The sequence below is a fragment of the Trachinotus anak genome, unplaced genomic scaffold, assembly GCF_046630095.1.
Source record: "Trachinotus anak isolate AG129_WGS33_773 ecotype Australia unplaced genomic scaffold, CSIRO_AGI_Tana_v1 ptg000001l, whole genome shotgun sequence".
Taxonomy (NCBI): Eukaryota; Metazoa; Chordata; class Actinopteri; order Carangiformes; family Carangidae; genus Trachinotus; species Trachinotus anak.
In genome coordinates, this window is record NW_027273852.1 from 19,763,172 (window position 1) to 19,784,185 (window position 21,014).

Here is a 21,014-nt window from a genome sequence, read left to right on the forward strand (position 1 = left end):
TGACCCCTCATCAGACAACTGGTGAGTCTCATTCATTCATTCTGATGTTTGGCCAAGAATCTAGACTTCCAGTTGATTTCCTTCTGGGCCGAGTCCAGGACCCTGTTGGTGGTGATGTCCATGAATGGGTTCAGGAGCATCAAACCCGACTGCAGATAGTCTTTGAGGGGGCCCGGGAAAGGTTGAATGCTGCAGCAGAGCGCCGGAAGAAAACCCATGATCAGCAGGTCAGGGATGTTCAGTTGGTCTGGTTGCGAGACTGCAGTGTCAGGGGGCGCCATAAGATCCAAGATCTGTGGGCCTCAGTTGTGTAGCAAGTATTGAAGGCACCACAGGGAGGAGGGTCAGTTTACACCATTGCCCCTAGGGATGACCACACTAAGGTCCAGCATGTCCATCGTACCCTGTTGAAGGCCGTGGTTGGGGCTGAACCCCCAGTTGGTGCCTCTGCTCTTTCTCCATCTCCTCCTGACCATTTACAGCCAGAGGACAAGTGATTTGTTCGTCTTGTGGCCTGAGGCCCCTCTCACTACCCCTCATCGAGCAGCCGCAGTGACCCAAACAACCCCCCAGTTGTTGCTTCCACAATCTAGTTCAGTCTTGGTGCAAGGTCCTGATCCCATGGATCCTACTCCCATGATGGTGGAAGCTCCCCCTGATCTTGATGGTGGGGCAATGACAGTACGACGGACCACACGGTTAACTGCTGGTCACCACTCTAATGTCCACCACCTCCCACGGCCTGTGGGGGAATCAGCAGAGGCCATTGTACATCTCCCTGGCTCTGTTTCGTCCTTGGGATTAGCAGACTTGGACCTTACGACGCTGTAAAAAGAGGGGGGTAGATTGTAGCAGGATGATGAGCATTATGGCCCTGTGTTGTCAATTTGAAGAAGATGGCACCTAATTGCCTGTCTCCCTCTGGCCAATGGCAGTAGGGAGAGGGGGGTATAAAAGCTGTTAGGTGTTACCGGATTTCTCTCTCTTGCTTGTGGAGGCATTGCCTCATCCCTGTCCCTCTTCTGTTGGTGTTTGCAGGTAGGCTAGTGGTGGCTACGCTGCCAGTTTGCATTTTAGTTTGACAGTAAATAAGACTGTTGTTTTTGTTGTAGGGCCGGATTGGCGGAAGCTGCACATGATTACTGCCGGTGGGTCCTCTGTTGTCCAGCTGTTGCTGCGGTGCGCATGTGGCAAACGGTGTGTGTGTTTGCAGGTTGCCGCTGCAGAAACAGCACAGCCTCGGTTCCTTCCCCTCTCCTGCGTGTGTGGACAGAGGCAGCTGGATTGGTAACCGCTTTACTGGGGGGGATGACTGTATCGGCTACATTTCACTGCCCGCTTGACCACTGCTGCTTTGCCTACAGGGAATTGCTTTGCCTCGGGCGAATTGCTTTGCTTGTAGAGAAATACTCTAATTGTAGAGGATTGCCCTCTCTGGGAATTACTGTACTTTTGGGGACCGATTTGTTTCTGCCGCACAGCTTGATCTGTTGGAGCCGAGCACTGTCGCTCCATTTCGGACTGCCTTGCCTCGCGGAGGGCTGTCGGCACCCGCGGCATTGTTCGCCTCAGCCTGTTAATTGGGGAGGGGAAATTTATGCTTATACTTTGTGGTGTGCGTGCACTCGCCTTATGTGAGTGTCCGCATGCAATTAAATGTTTAGTTGAGTTGTTTTGGTTTGTGGGAATTCAAGTTGCCTGCAACTTGCAATTAATAATTTTGGTTAATTGTGTGTCTTGTGATTACATTTGAGCAGGTTGCAGATAATGGCTGTTTGTCCAAGTATGATTCAATTTGTTTTGTATTGATTTATTTACCCAGTTTAGTTATTTACTTTTTTTGTATAGTTAGGTTTGATTTTGTTCATATATATTTCTGTTGTTTTTATACTCTTTTAATTGTGTTTGTCCTTTCAGAGGTTGAGACTACGGTGGTAGATGTGGTGTCCTCGGTGGCGGTGTCTCCTTTGTGTGTTGTGTGTGTGCTTTCACCCCAGATTGATCTTCACTATTGTGTGCGTGCGTGTCACGAGTGTTTGGGGTGACTTTCCTGGGACCCCTTTTACTCTTTGGACCCATCTCCCTATTGGTAGGCCTCCACCCTGACTGGTCTCCTTTATTTCCCTGGTAACATCAGTGTGGATGCTATTGGATTCCTTTTTATCATTCGATATGTTCAATTAAGTAATTTTGTAACTTTACCTCATCTCTGCCCCGCTGTATGACGGATCTGAGTGCCTTTAATAGTTCCCTGGGTGAAATTCCCAGGGTGGCGTTATCTGGCAACACTAAGCTAAGGTTAAAGTGAATTAATTGGCTAACCTCAAACCCCGGTCAACACAAATAGAAGAAAGCAGTGTGCCTAGCTCATCCACAAAATCACCTAGTTGTCCTGGTGTATGATAGATGACAACTACAGAGACTTTCACTGGAGAAGTCACCATAACAGCATGATACTCGAATGAGGAGAATTTGTTAGGATGTAGCAGTGGAGTGAATGCCCATTTGTTGGAAATGAGGAGACCAGTCCCCCCTCTGCGGCTGGACAGCCAGGAGGTATGGGAAAATGAGTCGTTATTAAAAAGCACAGCTGGGGTACCAGTGTTTTCAGGTTTGATCCAGGTCTCAGTGAGCACCAGAAGCTCAAGGGATAGCTGATTAGCATAGCCGGAAAGGAAATCTGTTTTTGTTAACTGCAGACTGGCAGTTCCATAGGCCAACAGAAAAGGAGAAATGTGTATGGGATTTTTTTTGCAGTGGTCAGAGATAAGCCAGATTCCTTTGCCGTCTTGCATACCAATGCTTTTCATGTTCACATTGTCTTTAATGTTAATGTGCAGTTAATGTTGCTCACATTTCTGATTCATTATTAATAATGTATATTGCTCATCAGTGCACTTCATGTTATTCTCTGCTTTCAAACCCTATCTCATTTCATTCAGTATATTGTGTTGTTTTTAATATCAGTATAGTAATGACATTTTTAGTATTTCTTGAGATTCTGAGGTTACTGTTAATTTGATGACTTTTAGGTTCAAATGTCTTTGAGTGCATTCACATACAAAATGGCTGCACTACAAGCCTGGCACATCACAAAAAAAGTGTCTCCTGATGTTATGACTCATAGGGGGATAAAAGTTCAGAAATACAGGGAGGCCCCAGCCCAAACTTGGCCAAAAGGTGATTAAAAGAATTTTGGAATCAATCCTAAAACAAACTGGCAGCCAGTGTACAGGACCAGGATGATGTGGACACATTTTTTGGACTGAGTCAACTGCAGCTTTCTGAACAAACTGTAAGCGGTGGATTTATTTTTGATTGAGGCAGGCATACAGAGATTTGCAGTAGTCAAGGCGGTAGGAAATAAAAGAATGTATAAGCTTCTCCACATCTGTTGTTGAAACAAAAGACTGCATCTTTGCTATGATTCTCAAGTGATGAAAACATGACCAAACAACATTTTTCACCTGGGGTTTGAAACACAGATCTTGTTTCCACTTTACCACTTATCCGAACAGAGGCCTGGAGCTAATCCTAAATTTTCTTTGATTTGTATTCATTTTCGGATGGACCATGTACAAATAATAATGTAACAAACATACTGTAAAGAGATGATTTACATGTAAGAGTGACAACAACATGCAAAACTCTTTATACCCAAGGTTTTACATGTGTTATTTAGTTAAAATCACCAAGCAACATGTACATTTTTCTGTTTACAATAAAGATCTCATTTGAGGCACTATGCCGTGTCTCTCTACAGTATGTTGATGTCACAGGAGTCTGGCTGCAATATCTTAAGAATAACTATGAGCTTAATTGATTTTCTGAACCATGGGTAAAAAAACGCATAGATGAGAGGATTTAGACAAGAGTTCAAGTAAGTCAAACATATTACAAAGGTTGCAGATGAAGCATTGAGCAAGTTATCTTCGCCTGTCAGAGCGACACAAAAATATGGACAGAGACATATTAGGAACACAACTATAACAACACCAAGTGTCCTGGCTGCTTTCATTTCAGATTTCTTAGCAGTGGCAAGACTGACAGTTGCAATCTTTGAGTGCATGGCACGAGCCTGAGACACAGCCACCACAAATACTCTCATATACAAAATAATAATAACAGTAATGGGAACAATGAAGGTCAAAATTAGATCTGCAAGTCCAGCAATGTAGTTAATGCCAACGATACACTCTCCAGAGCAGGAGTTATACCTGCCCGGTTGTTTCAGGTTATCCTTCAGATTTAGACTTTGAAAGACTATAGAACATATCCAACACAGACAAACACAGATCTTAACTCTTTTCTCTGTAACTTTGGTGGGGTAATGCAGAGGTTTACAAATAGCCACAAAGCGGTCAACAGATATGAGCACCATAGTTCCTACTGAGGCAGAGGTAATAATATATGCTAGATACTGATACAGAACACACATGAGGTCACCGAGGAACCAGCAGCCGTCTATAAGCATAATTTGAAAGAACATGAGGAAGCCCACAAAGAAATCTGAGATGGCCAAAGAGAGGAGGAGGAGGTTAGTGGAGGTGTGGAGTTGCCTGGAGAGAAAGACAAGCAATGCATTTACAATTTTATAATTAATATCAATTATAATTCAGGTAAAAGCAGACCGAAATTCTAATATTCATATTTTTTTTTTTTTTTTTTAAATACTCTTTTTCTTAGTTTGAATTCAGGCAAATATTATTTTCCACAGACTGTCAGCTCTCATTTCCATGTAACAGTTTTATAAATGAATAGAATATTTGTCTACTTGAAGTGGGAGATAGAGATGATGACCAGCAGGTTGAGAGTCACAGTGAGCAGAGAGATGGAGGACAGTAGAATGTAAATCAGCGTTGTCTCAAAGTGAGGATGCTTTGGCTTCCTGCAGGAGGTGTTGAGGAGCTGTGGAAAGCAGAGTTCAGTTGCCTGCAAGGTCTCCATCACCAGAGAGAGGAGACGCTGCTGAGCTCTTGTTGGTCTTTGACCAAAGGTTCCTGTCACACAGCTGATTTATCTCTTTCCTTCCTGCCCACTCCTCCTTCTGCATTTGTTTTTCTTTTCAAAGAGACTGAAGTACAATTGCTGCTTGGTTGACAAATTGTTGTAGGCCAACCTGGAAATTAGCATCACTTAGGTTCCCTTGACAAAAAGCCAATAAGATTTTTACATTGGCATTTAGATTACTGCAGAAACTAAGCTCTGCCACAAACAAAAGATTATGATACTTACACCTTTTGTTCAGCAGGATAATTTTCACAAATAAAATAAAAAAATAAAATAAAAAATAATAAAATATCTTCAGCATGTCTTAAGCACAGATCTTATTTAAGCCATATAACCAGCCTTTTGTACAAAGGAATTGAAAGTGCTAAAATGCTAACTAATTTTACAACTCTTCTAGTACTCCTTCTGTGCCCATCTTCCTCAAACTCAATCTTCATCCTTTCCCCACCAGTGTCTTCTAACAACTTTCTCTACTATGATGTTTTCTCTTCCTCCCTTTTCCTTGCAATCTCATCTACACATTGCATAACCCAAATGTAATGTAATGTGAAGTTATAATATTTAACTTTTCAACAATGAAATGTTAAAAAATTACTACACCTATGTTATTTCATTTTTTGAGAGATGTACTTACATTATCCAAAATGTTTCCAGCAATTCTCCACCAGAGACCAACCAGACAAACAAACAAACAAACCAGAGAAATAGGGATTTTAATCATGGTCACAGTACATTTCATTTTGTCACCTGTCAATGACTTTTTACACCTTGGTTGTTTGCAACTGTATATTTTAATTGGGTGAAGAATTTTAGTTATGGGACGCCTGGATTTAAGCTACCAGAGAAAACAACCAGGCAAATGACAGCACTGCTCCCATCCACTCATGGATGTCAATGCATCAACTCTGAGATACCCTGTGTCCACCAAAGAGCATCAGTGAATCACTGATTTCTAAAGAGAAACTGCTTTATTCGTTGTTTCTTTTAACCCCCTGGTCCGTTTGTTATGGAGAAGAGGTTACCACTGCTAATCAGCTGCCGGCAAAAAACAGTAATGAGTGACAGAGAGGAGGAGAATGACATGCAGTCAAGAGTCCCAGCCCGGACTTGCCTACTTGGTGGATTAGCCCATTCAATGAGGTCACTAGGACACATTACCCAATTACTATTTAATTAATTACTACTGTGGGAACCCTTGGATGGTTAGAAACATTTGTTTATGAATGACAATAATGATATTATGCATATACTTTGGAAACTGGGCTCTGTGAGACAGATCTTAGTAATTCCTATCACCTTAAATTGTACAAAACTAGCTAACAGGCCACACTAACCACTGTTAGACCTTTACCTGAAACTTTCCATTTCAATTTCCTCTTTATAAACTCAATGGTTTCCCATATGCATCACACATTTGTGGTTTAGATGTCTAATACAAAACTGATTAAACAAATTTCCTCCACCGTTTGTAGAGCCATGTGCCACTGGAACTGCAATGCTGGGATGAAGTGTGATATATACTTTAAGTAGAGTGGTGAGGTGCTCTGATACCATGGTTGCAACTCACCAGTGGTTTTTGCTTATGTGTAACATTTGCTAATAGCCTATTGTAAAATGTTTTTATTCAAGCATGTTGACATATAACATGAGCACACATATATATCCATTTAGCCATACAGGTATACATGCAATTAGATCATAATATGCTCTTTTATTGTTTTCTTAAAATGAAATAACCATAATAACCCTTGAGAGTGCTTCACGTTTTCACTCTTTAACCAAAATAATAAGGAAAGTTTTCCAGGTAACTATTTAACTACACCAAGTGCATAGAACATACAACATAAAACAGTACATAGCCATACTTTCACTTTTACTTCCACTTTTCATAATATCAGCCACTAATAGCTGTTCAGTCAGTCTGGGCCTTTTCATGGGATCATCTCTGGCTGACACATGACCTGTCCTGATTTGACTGTGGGGACTGCAAAGGCAGAGAAAGATTTTTATTTTGAAAAAGAGGTGAATTCTTGGTTTCACAGAGGAAGCACTGACCAGCAGAAACAGACTTGTTATGCTATCAATGAAAGGTGTTGCTGTGCTAACAATATCTGTACCATTCTGTTCTTCTCTCCATCTCTCTCTCTTTCACACACACACATACACACACAGATACATGCACATGCACGCACACACTCACTTTCTACCTGACTGACACAAGCCTGTGGGACTGGATTCAAATTACACTCTTAACAAAACAAACATCCACCTGCAGTTAATGGCTCTCTCATGAATGGCTCTCATCAAGGATTCACACCTTCTTGTATTAATGTCAGATGACTGCAAACTCTAATCTCAGAGGAATCGTTCCAATCAGAGGTGTTAAGAAAAACATCAAAACATCCAAAGAATTAGGATGACATATGATGTAAAATCCACACATCACCACATGATGCAAACTCTGTGAGGAGGCAAAAAGTTGCACATAACACATGATGTAGCCTCTCCTGACAATACCAATGATTAAACTTTAAAGTATACAGCTCTGTGCTTCTACGGTTTTAAAATCCTTAAACAATTCACACACAAACTTTTCATAGTCTTATGAGCTGAGCTCCCTTGGAAAGTCTTGTGATCATGGATGCCTTGTACACAAATGCTTATGTCATGCTTTCTAAATGGTGCTTTTGCCTTTGTCTTTGGTACCTGAGAGTGAAACACAAAATTGTCTCCATTGCGGACTGAATAGTAAATAATAACATTAAAAATAAAAATATGTAAAACGGGAACACTGACTGAATATAGATAATCATTATCATCTGCTATGATGAAGCGTAGCAAAGGTACGCAATCAATGCTTACTTCAAACAATTTTAATTTCAGGGCAATTTTAATGAAATATACTCACATGGACAGGGACTATCCTCCATTTTTAACAACAGAGTAGGGATCACCTCACAGTCAGTATGAAGAGGTGAAATGATTACACTGACCTGCAACTGAAGATACATATGACATATGAGTGATGTATTAAAATACAATCTGAACCTACCCTTTAATTTTCGGGGATCTGTGATGTTTGAGCATAAATTCAAACATAAAGTATGTGATCTTGTATCTTACACAGCAGGTCAAAGGTCCAAGGTCTTCTGTATCTTTGTCATTTGCACAGAGTGATTTTATGTAATATTTTATGAAAAAATTGTTGGGGACACTAAAGTTACAGTCAAGATCAGCAGCCTTAGTCATCTATTTAGACATGAATCATATATAATATGGTGCAAAAAGTTATCTATGTCTAATAGTTTTCTTTTCACCACCACCCAGTCCAGTTTTTGGGCATAAAAAGAAGTAGAAATGGATGTGTTCTGATATATTTTATTAACATTAGTTTGAGGAAACAAGAATAGAATCAGTTATCATTACATATTCTGAGGGATAAACAGAAGGTCTTTGCTGAAAATTGGTGTCTCTTCCTCTTTTACTTGGGAAGTGATTGTAATCTTATAACATTTTATTTAGTTCATTCATGGAGTGCCTCAAAAGCTTTCATGTGACATCAATGTAAAAAAAAAAAAAAAAAAAAAAAAACAAAACACATTTCTGAGTTTTCTGATGATCACAATGTGTTCATGCTGTGTGGCCTCTGCTGTCACACCATCCCCATAACCAGGCTGCACACCACGCACCAAAACTGGCTCCCACTTGAATTATGATTTCTGCATTGTTGGTGTTCATTGCAGCTAGGAATGTGATTGTGCGTTAAGTATACGTCTTCAGATTAGTCATTTGTATCTGCAGGGTGTTTTGAATGTAAACACAGGGATGGGATATGGCTGGCTTTCACATGTTAAAACAAACAGGAAGCCAAAACAAAACACAACACAAAACCTCTGAAAAAGATTGTATTGCACCAACTATTCTATAAATCCATCACTAAGTTTGAACATAAAGTTTAACTAATAACTTTATACTAATTAGTAACCACTAGCTAGTTTCAAACTAGTGATTTACTAAACTTCAGAAATCTCTTAGCCAGTAAAGACTTAAAGAATGTGTAAATTAATTGCTAGGAAACATCTACAGCATTGTCCAATCAACTATGTAAACAGGTTTAGACTGAAAGCAGTTCTTATCCACAGTATAGTGTAGGTCCTATAGATGATGAATAAAAGCACTTAAAAGGTCAAAATCTTCAAATCAACAAACAGCAGCAGATATGTTCCTGTATCTTTACTGTATGTGACAGAAATACTCTGTGTCTGTGAGACCGCCAAGGTCTCCCTCTGCTGTCCATTGTCAGTGTTACACCTAAAATACGACCTGCTGCTAACCATTAACCATACAGGTATAGGGTATACTCAGTCAATGATGCTCTTACCCATACCTGCCCTAAGAAACCGGGACAGAAAATGTAGCCGTACATTCATGCGTTTTCTGTTGTAGGCCTCAAATTTGTGTCATGTCAGTTTCACAACAATCATGACTACACTGGGTGTCAATTCAAATGTTTTAACTTTTCATTTGGATCGTGTAGTTGTTTGGTTAGGGGTGACCCTCCTATTTTCTATTGATAAAATACACTGAGGCAAAGTAAAAGGAGAAATAAAAGACACCTAAAACAGACGTAAGTACAACAGAATAAGTACAACAAAACAGATGAAATAGTAATACATGACAAGGTGAATACACTTATTAACCTGTCCAAAGGCAGCAGAAATAGAGGTGGCTGGTGATTCATTGTTTTACATAATTACTATACGTACATATTTTTTATTTATTATCCTCCTTCCTTTTATCTTTGTTTTATTTGGGGATATAGGGCAGAACCACATGTCTGGCTTATTGCAGGTCTCATCCTTCTTCCCACCTTAAAAACTCTTCCAGATTCTTAAGGAGGAGGCTCATCCACTGCAGGCTAAGTAATAGACATAGGTTTGTCCATGAACTGTTTTCTGTGGAGTGGATCAAAGATTCTCCCACCATGTCTGTCATACCAGTAAAGCCCTAAAAAGCTCCTACAGACTAGATTAAAATAAACAAATGTAAAATAAAAAATAAAGTACATTAACTACATAGTGGAAATGAACAAAAGTTAAATAATCATTTATGGTGCGAATGTAAAGGATGTGGACAGAAGGTATCATCAGTATGGAGGAAAGTCCTTTTATGGTAAAGAGCAGCTGTTAGGACCTTTCTATTTGATTTATTCATTTTCCCTTCTCTGCCTCTTTATCCTTATGTTTCCTGCCTGGAATTACTGAGCGTATGTATTATATACAAAGCTTCCTTGAAGCTGGATGTTGGAAACATTCATTGGAAAATGAAATTAATAATACATTGTACCTATTCATATATATCCTATATTATGTTGCTACATTACATACTGCTGTAAACGCAGAGATGAACAAGTCCAGTGGCAGAAAGCATCATTGCTTTAGACAGTCTTTGTCCCACCCTGCTGTTTAGCCTCAGTAGTACAGTCATGTACAAAAAGAGACTTGAGATAAAGTGGCAAAAAGACAACTTGACCGTTTGATATTATGATACCAGTTGCACAAGGGTTGGGATGTCCACATTTTCCCTCTGATTATCTCCACCATGAGGCCAGTGGAAAAAAGACATGAGTCAGCTATCCGCAGTATATGCCAACAGGTGGGTTCACTGTCAAAGGAGCTTTCCTCATTTCCACATAGGTGCTGTTCTCAAGTTCGCTGTTGGTTTTCTGAAACACAGTACCAAAAAAGTAACACATTTCTTAGCTTTTTCTTTTCTTAGTCATATGTACTTTATGAAGTAAAAACAAGCCTCCAATATTACAGACAACCAGTGCTTGTTTTGTACCTCTGATATGCAGACAGGATCATGGGAGAAGAAATGAGGTCAAAGGCCATATTACATAACTAGTTGCTTTTTCAAATTAAGTTTTATTTAGTTCAAAATAAACTATAGAGTAAATGGAGGTAAAGTGAGAGAGTAAGAGTTTATAAATGATATGAGAGGGTTTAAGTTTAATTTGGCTCTCCAATTATTTCCCGGTCTCTCAAATGTTGCCCTGAAATGAGGCCCTGCTGAAGCCTTGTTTACTGAATTGCACCAACATAAGAAGTACAATGGTAAACTGGGGCCTCACTCTGGACAATAAATGTGTTTTTATGTGTTTCACGATCTGACTGTATAAGTTATTGTCCTAAAATTATTTCATTTATTTATTTAAACTTGTAGATATATCTTTTAATATACAGTAGAATATGTGCAATGTTGCAGCTTTGTGATTAGCTTTTAAGAGGAAACTCTTAAGGTAAGGATCCTTTAGGAGGACTCCCTGTGATGAGATAAGATGAGATACTTGAATACAACCCCAGGTGCTTTTCACTAGGTTGTTTGGTGATATTTTCACAGAGGCAGCGAGACAAACAGATACCAAGACATATAACAAGTAAGAAAAACCATAAGTCAGACAGACATACAGTCACCCGGAGCTTGATGTACACAGAGGTGATGACACAGCTGTACAGGAATATCAGAACCAGCAGACCAATAGGAATCCAGATGAGTTCATAACAGTGGGGGGGTTGGGGAAGGCGAGGTACCCAGTCCTCTGTTTTGTTTTGACCTGATAAAAACATGGCAAGGTTATTTCCTATTGTTACTGGTTTACACACAAATACAGTGTCCATGTGTTTGGCTGATACATCCTTTATGTTCCCAGTTAAGTTTCAAAACATCAGCAGTGAACTAATAGAGGAACATTATCACCTGGGAATATTTCTAATAAGATCCAAATTAATGATTGAAGCCTTGACTGTTTCTCAGTAAATAAACTGTACATGACTAAATGAGCAACAATTAGTGTTCAAGTTTGGATAAATACATTCTTCATTAAGAGTTAAACATTTAAAGGGTGCAAGGAAATCGTAGCTAGCCTGCTTCATGGGGACTGTGTGGGTGTAGTAAGGTAACAAGCCCACAACATTTTGATTTAAATGCTGCTAAATCCCGATTAGTGCAGAGGAATACAGACTTTTCTGACACAGCCACAGTGCTGCTCCCCAAGTTATGATTGGACTGTTGATTGTTCTTGATTCTGCCACAACAATGTAAGTGCATCTCAAAAAAGAAACAGCTCTCTTCCGCTTCGTCAACAAGCAACCTAACATCAGCACCTAACATCAATATCGTTTTTGCTGACCTACAGTGTTTTCACCTCTCGCCTTGCAGCAGTGGTGTACTCACAGAGTGTGTCAGAACACTGCATGCATATATATATATATATATATATATATATATATATATATATATATATATATATATATATATATATATATATATATATATATATATATATATATATATATATATATATATATATACACACACATATACACATATACACACACACACCTGGACAAAATTGTTGGTACTCTTCCGTTAAAGAAAGGAAAACCCACAATGGTCACTGAAATAACTTGAAATTGACAAAAGGAATAATACATTAAAATTTACTGAAAATTAACTAATAAAAATCAGACATTGCTTTTGAATTGTGGTTCAACAGAATCATTTTAAAAAACAAACTAATGAAACTGGCCTGAACAAAAATGATGGTACCCTTAACTTAATATTTTGTTGCTTTTGAAGCAATCACTGCAATCAAGCGATTCCTGTAACTCTCAATGAGACTTCTGCACCTGTCAACAGGTATTTAGGCCCACTCCTCATGAGCAAACTGCTCCAACTGTCTCAGGTTTGAAGGGTGCCTTCTCCAGACTGCATGTTTCAGCTCCTTCCACAGATGTTCAATAGGATTTAGATCAGGGCTCATAGAAGGCCACTTCAGAATAGTCCAATGTTTTGTTCTTAGCCATTCTTGGGTGTTTTTAGCTGTGTGTTTTGGGTCATTATCCTGCTGGTGGACCTATGACCTGCGACTGAGACCAAGCTTTCTGACACCAGGCAGCACATTTTGCTCCAGAATGCCTTGATAGTCTTGAGATTTCATTGTACCCTGCACAGATTCAAGACACCCTGTGCCAGAAGCAGCAAAGCAGCCCCAGAACATAACCGAGCCTCCTCCATGTTTCACAGTAGGTACAGTGTTCTTTTCTTTGTATGCTTCATTTTTGCGTCTGTGAACATAGAGCTGAAGTGACTTGCCAAAAAGTTCAATTTTTGTCTCATCTTTCCAAAAGACATTCTCCCAGAAGCTTTGTGGCTTGTCAATTATGCATTTTGGCAAATTCCAGTCTCGCTTTTTTATGATTTGCTTTCAACAGTGGTGTCCTCGGCCGTCTTCCGTGAAGTCCACTTTGGCTCAAACAGCGACGGATGGTGCGATCTGACACTGATGTACCTTGACCTTGGAGTTCACCTCTAATCTCTTTGGAAGTTGTTCTGAGCTCTTTGGTTACCATTCGTATTATCCCTCTCTTCAATTTGTCATCAATTTTCCTCTTGCAGCCACGTCCAGGGAGGTTGGCTACAGTCCCGTGGACCTTAAACTTCTGAATAATATGTGCAACTGTAGTCACAGGGACATCAAGCTGCTTGGAGATGGTCTTATAGCCTTTACCTTTAACATGCTTGTCTATAATTTTCTTTCTAATTGCCCGAGACAACTCTCTCCTTGGCTTTCTGTGGTCCATGTTCAGTGTGGTACACACCATGATACCAAACAGCACAGTGACTACTTTTCACCCTTTAAATAGGCAGACTGACTGATTACAAGGTTGAAGACACCTGTGATGCTAATTACAGGACACACCTTAGTTTAACATGTCCCTATGGTCAAATTATTTTCAATCTTTCCTAGGGGTACCATCATTTTTGTCCAGGCCAGTTTCATTAGTTTGTTTTTCGAAATGATTCTGTTGAACCACAATTCAAAAGCAATGTCTGATTTTCATTAGTTAATTTTCAGTAAATTTTAATGTATTATTCTTTTTGTCAGTTATTTCAGTGACCATTGTGGGTTTTTCTTTCTTTAACGGAAGGGTACCAACAATTTTGTCCACGTGTGTATATATATTTCGGCGACTTACTAATTACCACAGCAACACCCAGATCGAAGTTCATGGAACCAGCAGCCCTCCTGGGAATTCATGTTCAAGTCAAGAGAGTGGTTGGAGCAGTGGCTTTACAGTAACTCTGGGCTTTGTTCTGTCAGTCACACTTGGTAACCCAAAAAGTTTCCAGACATATTATTTGCTCCATCTAAACAGAGAATATCCATTGCTTTGTTCCGTATGAGAAAAACGTCTTTGATACACTTGAACAAGTTGCTGTTGCAAGCATTGTGAAAGCCAAAGAAATCTGTCCAAGATCTAATCTACATATTGTAGCGTTAAAGGGGCTATTTAAAAGTTTTATCTGCGTGCCAAAAGCAGTTTCCTGCTGGGAGCGTGTGGTGGTGAATGTCGCTTGACAAGAGCTTCGGTCATCGTTGCGTTCCAAAGACAAAAGGTTATAATACTCCCTCTGAGCAGCACTACTTCTTCAGGGTTGATTGGAGACTACAGTGAGCCACTATTGGAAAGTAATGAGACAAGCCAGAGCTACTGTAGCTGGTAAGCGTGCCAGCTTAAGTAGAAAAAAGACATTATAGAGACAAGAGCTAACACTGGCATTGCTTTCCACCACTGGACACAATGGAAAGAAAAAAATGTTCATTAAGATATCATAAACAAATAGATAAATAAATTTTTACTACGTTAATTTAATCAACTTACACTAACCCTGTAGAGAATATTAAAGGAGAGACATATAACCATGTGCATTGTGCTTGGCATTTTTCATTGATTAGCATTTAAATAGGCACTACAAATCTTCCAAAGGCTTAGACATACCTGTCGATAGTCCTGCCCGTAGTGTGGTCGGTCTTCCATTATTGGTGTAATCCAGTCGTCCCTTTGTAACTGTGAACTCACACTCATATGTCATGTTCATGGCCTCTGGCCCGATGTTGAGGAGGATGAAAAGGTACTTGTTGGGATTCTCTCGATACATGGTAATGTTCTTACAGTCTTTCTTTCCCTTCTGGCAGAGCACTGACCGTTCAGATGGGTTTCTTAAGAGTAGACAAAGATACATTAGACAGTGTATATCTACCAGCTAGTCAGTCAAGTCTTTAGTCTGTAATTAGGTTAACCTTTTGGGAAATACACTTATTTGTTCTATTGGCAAGCGTCAAATGAAAAGACTGATAACACACCAGGCCAGGAAACATTCCAACGGCTTTTGAGATTTGTACAAACAAACAACACATAACGTGATAATCAGTGAACTTTTGAGGTGCTGTTAGGCAGAATTTCTTGTCCTTAGACATAGCATCTGCAGGCTTCATGCTGTGGGGACAGTGAATGTCTGTACAAAATTTCATGTCAATTTCATGTCAATGAAATGAAGCCAGTAGTTGCTGAGATACTTGGTCCCTCTGCTATTTTCTGCTCATGACCTCTGCCAAGGCAGTAATGAATATTTGTCAGCAGGATTATGAAAAAAGTTCTGGACTGATTTGCGCCAAAATTGGTGGCGAGATGGGGCATGGGCCAGGAAAGAACTCCAGTTAAAGGGGCGGATCTGATTAATTTTTTTTAATCACTTTCCTTAACATGTGAACAATATATCGCATTTTTTTTTGAAGTGCTATTCATTTTTGTTTACTCAGTTAAGGGAAAAAACACTCATCTTAGGAAAGGAAGTACAATGAAATGAGAGTCACAGACACTGATACCATAGAGAAAACAGACACAAAGAAGTTCAAACAAAAACGTAGGTATCATATTTTATGACACCAAGATACATACAAAGATATGCTGGTGAGTCGAACATCTGCAACAGAGCTGACATTTGCGGTGTGTTCACAGCTGATAGAGGCTGATCCATCCGGGTTTACAGTCTGATACTGTGGCTGGATCACCATAAAACCTGATGAACGATAAGGATTCAGCTGCACTTGGAAAACACCTAATCAAGTCTTTCTGCTTTCACCAGGCTGAACAGTGTCATTCAGTATGTTAATATACTGACTGTATCAGTAATACAAATAACTACAAATTCTTTTACATCAACAAATGAGGAAATATCTCAGTTTGGATAAAATTCAAGTGAAAACCAATATTTAATTGGATCATTAGATGAATTATTATTATTATTATTAGTTATATTGTTATTATTATACTACAATAAATACATTTAAAAATCAAAAGTCAGTGAATCCCTATGGACAGTAAATGGTGAAATGGAGAGTCCTACCATGACTTGGGTGGAAGATGAGGCTCAAATAAACTGTGAGGAGGATGAAGAAGTTGAAGCTGCAAGCTGTCATCTCAGCCTTTCTGCTCCTTCTTGTGCCGTGGTAAGAAAAAAACTGGACAGGACCCAATTTCAGCACACCAACCAACACCTGCCAACACTAACACTAGCACTAACATCACAAACAGCTCATTCTGATACTCAGCTGACGATATAGGAAATTCAGAGGTTGGGCTTAATGATGAGTCTGTTTCCACAGTACCTGTCCTCTGCAGTTATCATCTGTCAATCAAGCTGTTTTTGTCTGCACAGTTTTTCCTGTACAACAGTTGTCATGCAAGTCGTCATTTTCTTCATTCTTTTAACAGTGTGGTGTTTCACACCCATCACACCACAACCTGTACACGCTACATACACAGGTTGTGGAGCGAATGATGTCATACATTTGTGGTGTGAGAATTTCCTTCTGTGGAAAATTTCTACAAGATACAGATAAATTTTGATGTTTGACTTTTGTTGTCGGTTGTATGCAGTTGTATCTAGGCCTTTTTTAAAAGTAGTTGTCTATGAAACATCTGTAATTAGATGCTCATTCATAAACTCCAGGGGCCATCAATACTCAGCAACACAGAGTTTAAATGTCCTGCCAAAAATGATGCCACTATAGTACATTTTAGAGCATCTTTAACCCAAAAGCCAAACAAAATAGTAACACAAGTCCAAACCTGCAACTATTTTGATGATCAGTTAATCATGTAAGTAATTTTGAAGTGAATATGCCAAATGTTTAAGAGTTTAAAGTTCTCAAATATGAGAATTTGCTGTTTTTCCTTTGTCTTAAATTATAGTAAATTTAATATTTGTGGATTTTGGACTGCAGTGTTGACACCACCTTGTACTGAAGGAAATTTTTTTTTACTGTTTTCCAATGTTTGATGTGAATGTTTGAAACAAGTAATCAATTCATCAAAAAAGTAATAATCGCCAGATTAAACTATTATGGAAATCATTGATAAATGCAGTCCTATAGTGTCAAAGACACTTGATGCTTGGTTTCTAAACCTCGTCCAAGAAATTACACTTATATATTAATCTGCAACCCTAATTGATGCCATCTGGATTCCTATTACCATAATGAGGAAATGTATCTATCCCATCCATCCATTATCTATGCTGCTTATCCGAACCAGGGCGGGGGGGGCTGGAGCCAATCCCAGCTGACATTTGGCTAGGGCGAGGTACACCCTGGACAGGTCGCCAGTCTATCCCAGGGCTGAGATATAAAGACAAATAAGCATTCACACTGACATTCACACCTATGGGCAATTTAGAGTCACCAGTCAATAATAATAATGTCTTTGGACTGTGAGAGGAAGCTGGAGTACCCGGAGGGAACCCACGCAGACATGGGGAGAACATGCAAACTCCACACAGAAAGGTGACAGCGCTAACCAGTGCACCACCATGCTGCCAATGTTTTGCTCCACAAGATTACAACTTTATACAGTCTAACCATGATTGATTGGTATTAAGGGCCCAAAGTGTGACAAGACAACAAACACACACCATCACACCACCAACAGCCTGGTGTGTTGGCACAAGGCCGGTTGGGTCCATGGATTCAAACTCTGACACTACCATCTGCTGCCTCAGCAGAAATCCAGTTTCATCAGACCAGGATATGTTTTTCCAGTCTTCAGTTGTCTAGTGTTGATGAGTCTGTGTCCACTGCAGCCTCAGGTTTCTGTTCTTGGTTGACAGGACAGGAACCTGACATGGCCTTCTCCTGTTGTAGCTCATCAAGGTCCACCCTCAAGCTTGGCCATCTTGTTCAATTTAAGATGCTAAGCTCACCACAGTTGTAAAGAGTGGTTATCTGAGTTACCATAGCCTTTCTGACCTCTCTCATCAACAAGGTGTTTCTTCCTCAGAGCTGCTGCTCATTGGATCTTTTTTGTCTTTGGATCCATTCTGAGTTGTGTGTGAAAATCCAGGAGATGAACATTGTCAGAAATACTCAAACCAGCCTGTCTTGTACCAACAATCATACCACGGTAGAAGTCAATGAGATCACATTCTGATGTTTGATGACCTGTATCTGCTATAACTATAACTATAGTTGTCAAAAAATGTAAAGGAGTAAAAAGTACAATATTTGTCTCTGAACTCGTACAAGGTTGAAAGTAGAAATACTCAAGTAAAGGAGAAGAAACTGAGAGAACTTTAATGAGGATAATATATATATATATATATATATATATAAACATATATATGCACACTGTATATATATGCAACATACAGTTCAGTTTAAAAAAATGACCGCTTTGATGGGATACAGGTTGAATAGAGTCAACAGGGTTAGTCCACATCCTGTTTTTCAGGTTACGTGCTTCTGTGCAATCTTTGTACTAACCACAGACACAGCAATACCAGTGTAGATGGGATCAGACAATAAACTGCCCTTCTTTTGAAAACACTGACTTGGTTTTCTAGTATTTTATTATGTTTTACACTGTAATTGTTACATCAGTATGACAATGATTTCAGTTGATGTGTGGGACACCATAATGGACACCATAATGGTCAGGCATCTCCAGTAAAATAAAATCAGTGACGGTCTTACAACAGAATCACTGTGATTTTTTGTATTGTTACCCATGCCAACATTCAGCAGTGCTGGGATAGACAACCACTGGTGAGTGTTTTAGCAGTGCTACTGGCATGGCTTCATGGATGGAAATGTTTGTTGGTTGGTTGGTTGTTCCACCACTTTGGTCTAGGCTGAAAGACTGGTGGACTTAAAACTTGTGGTTTTCATTTTTTTTTTCTTTTTCTTTTTCTGTGAAAAGTTTCAACAACTATCAGATGGATTACCCCAAAATGTGGTACAGATGTTTATGTACCACATTTTGACGAACTATAGAAACTTTAGTGATTGTGACTTTTCATCAAGCACCATAATCAGATCAAAATATTAATTTGTCTAATACTAAATACATGCAAAACTAAAGTTCCCATCAGCCTCAGCTGTACTCTATATTGGCTTGGCTCAGGAGGTAGAGAGACCCATCCAGCTCCTCCTGTCCACCTCCTGTATGTGTGTGTGTGTGTGTGTGTGTGTGTGTGTGTGTGTGTGTGAACGAGGGGCAGCTTTACATAGAGCCATTTTTGGTAAACATGGTAAGGAGCAGGAGCTACCTGCTGAACATCAAAATGTTAGCAGTGTCAGCATACTGATGTTAGCATTTAGCCCAAAGCACTGCATTTCACATGTACAGCCTCATGGCAGCAGACTGTGCAAGCCTTATTAAGATAAAACATGTCTTTTTCAGTAAGGTCCTGGTTGACGTTGGAGGAATGATCCAACATTCACACCCTTCACGCTATCAGTGGTAAGCTGTGTAGAAGTGACAGAGGAGCCTGGGTTTAAAGGAAAGGCGAGGCAAGTATATTTATATAGCACCTTTCAGACATAAGGCAATTCAAAGAGCTTTACACAGGGATAGAATAATAAAAAAAATGTTTCTGTCACTTTTCATGTAAACAACTGACACTATGAATGTCTTTTGGGGGGGACTGTCTGAAAATGTGTGCTGTGATCCCCATACATAAACTGTATCACATCTCCTCCCTCTTGTTGACAGTCAGTCTTTTACTCTGTCTTTGAGCATGGCCATTTTGAACAACTCTCACTGAGCATATCCAACCCTAAATACTGGCATACTTGAGATAAGTTGTAAAACCCAGAGACAGGAAATGTGTTCACAGCATGGCTAGAAAGCATGAATGTTGTGTCAGCAACATAACTAGGGCAACTTTTATCTGCTGAAAAACACACCAGAAGTTAAATTATCTGTCACTTCAGCTATTTAGCTTATCTCAAGCTGATTCTGAGGAAGTGGTTTAGATGTTTATATCAAACTGGTTGCAGCTGCTGCTGTAAAGCTCTTTGTTTCATCAACCAGACAAACAATAGGAGATTTAAAAAAAATGCAGTAGTCCTCACACATACATCCAAAACCAGACATGTTACTCCACAGCTCAAATCACTTCACCAGCTCAACAGTTTACATCAACAGTCTGCTCATAGTCAGCAACAGTGAGAAGTTGGCAGCTTCCCCCTGCCGTATGTTTCTGACCTGCTGTGTGACGACGGTTCTGTCAGATCTCACAGGTCATCATGTGGTGCTTTTTCTAACTGTACAGAGAATAAGATCCGGATATGGTGAGGGTGCTTTCACAAGCTTTGAAAACTGAAAACCTCTTGAGTTCCTTTGTAGCTACTGTGTGTGTTTGTCTCTGCACGTTTCTATAGTTTATGTTTCTGTGGTAGATAGACAGATCCTGGGCTTTTGTGAACTGTGGGTAACATGACAGGAAAGGTCCTCTAATCAAAATGTTATTCTGTTGGTCAACAAGTACAAATACAGGCCTGATGGTGGCAAGGTGATGGGGTCTGTCGCCTTTACTTCAAGGCTCAATCTCTAAAGTTTGAATTTTATTGAAAGTGTTTGATTTATTCTTTATTTATTCTCCTTATTTATCGAAAAATCAGCAAATTGCTCAGAATCAATAATATAGGTCTGTTTTTTACAAAATGTTAACAATTTGTAATCATTTCTTGACTGCTGCTTTCCTGTGTGCTGGAGTGATGATGGACATTGAGAACTAATAAGGCCAACTGTGTCAATAACGTGCTTCTCATACTGGATCCAGAACTTCAGATCTACAATTAATCCCTGAAACTTTTT

The 21,014-nt window shown here is 39.5% G+C and overlaps 2 protein-coding genes across 2 annotated transcripts; both read right to left on the minus strand.

The window, feature by feature from the left end:
- Positions 1-427: 427 nt before the first annotated feature.
- On the minus strand, positions 428-5,037 carry LOC139624081 (trace amine-associated receptor 13c-like). The gene is made up of 2 exons (XM_071482877.1): positions 4,775-5,037; positions 428-4,559 (listed from the first exon to the last, which is right to left on the minus strand). Exons 1-2 carry the CDS (start codon positions 4,945-4,947, stop codon positions 3,758-3,760), a joined length of 975 nt encoding a protein of 324 aa, XP_071338978.1. The 5' UTR covers positions 4,948-5,037; the 3' UTR covers positions 428-3,757.
- Positions 5,038-8,372: 3,335 nt separating this feature from the next.
- Positions 8,373-16,536, minus strand: LOC139624134 (uncharacterized). The gene is made up of 5 exons (XM_071482977.1): positions 16,264-16,536; positions 15,816-15,936; positions 14,856-15,076; positions 11,481-11,626; positions 8,373-10,735 (listed from the first exon to the last, which is right to left on the minus strand). The coding sequence occupies exons 1-5, from the start codon at positions 16,334-16,336 to the stop codon at positions 10,643-10,645; spliced, it is 654 nt and encodes a 217-aa protein (XP_071339078.1). The 5' UTR covers positions 16,337-16,536; the 3' UTR covers positions 8,373-10,642.
- Positions 16,537-21,014: the final 4,478 nt, after the last annotated feature.

Excerpts from the sequence above, each read along its gene's own strand:
- LOC139624081 (XM_071482877.1), bottom strand. The coding sequence starts at position 4,947 with ATGGAGACCTTGCAGGCAACTGAACTCTGCTTTCCACAGCTCCTCAAC. Across the intron at positions 4,560-4,774 it reads ATCTCTATCTCCCACTTCAA|GCAACTCCACACCTCCACTA; the intron begins GTAGACAAATAT and ends CTTTCTCTCCAG.
- LOC139624134 (XM_071482977.1), bottom strand. The coding sequence starts at position 16,336 with ATGACAGCTTGCAGCTTCAACTTCTTCATCCTCCTCACAGTTTATTTG. Across the intron at positions 15,077-15,815 it reads CGACTCACCAGCATATCTTT|AAACCCATCTGAACGGTCAG; the intron begins GTATGTATCTTG and ends TCTACTCTTAAG. Across the intron at positions 10,736-11,480 it reads ACATCAAGCTCCGGGTGACT|AAAACCAACAGCGAACTTGA; the intron begins GTATGTCTGTCT and ends ACTGTGTTTCAG.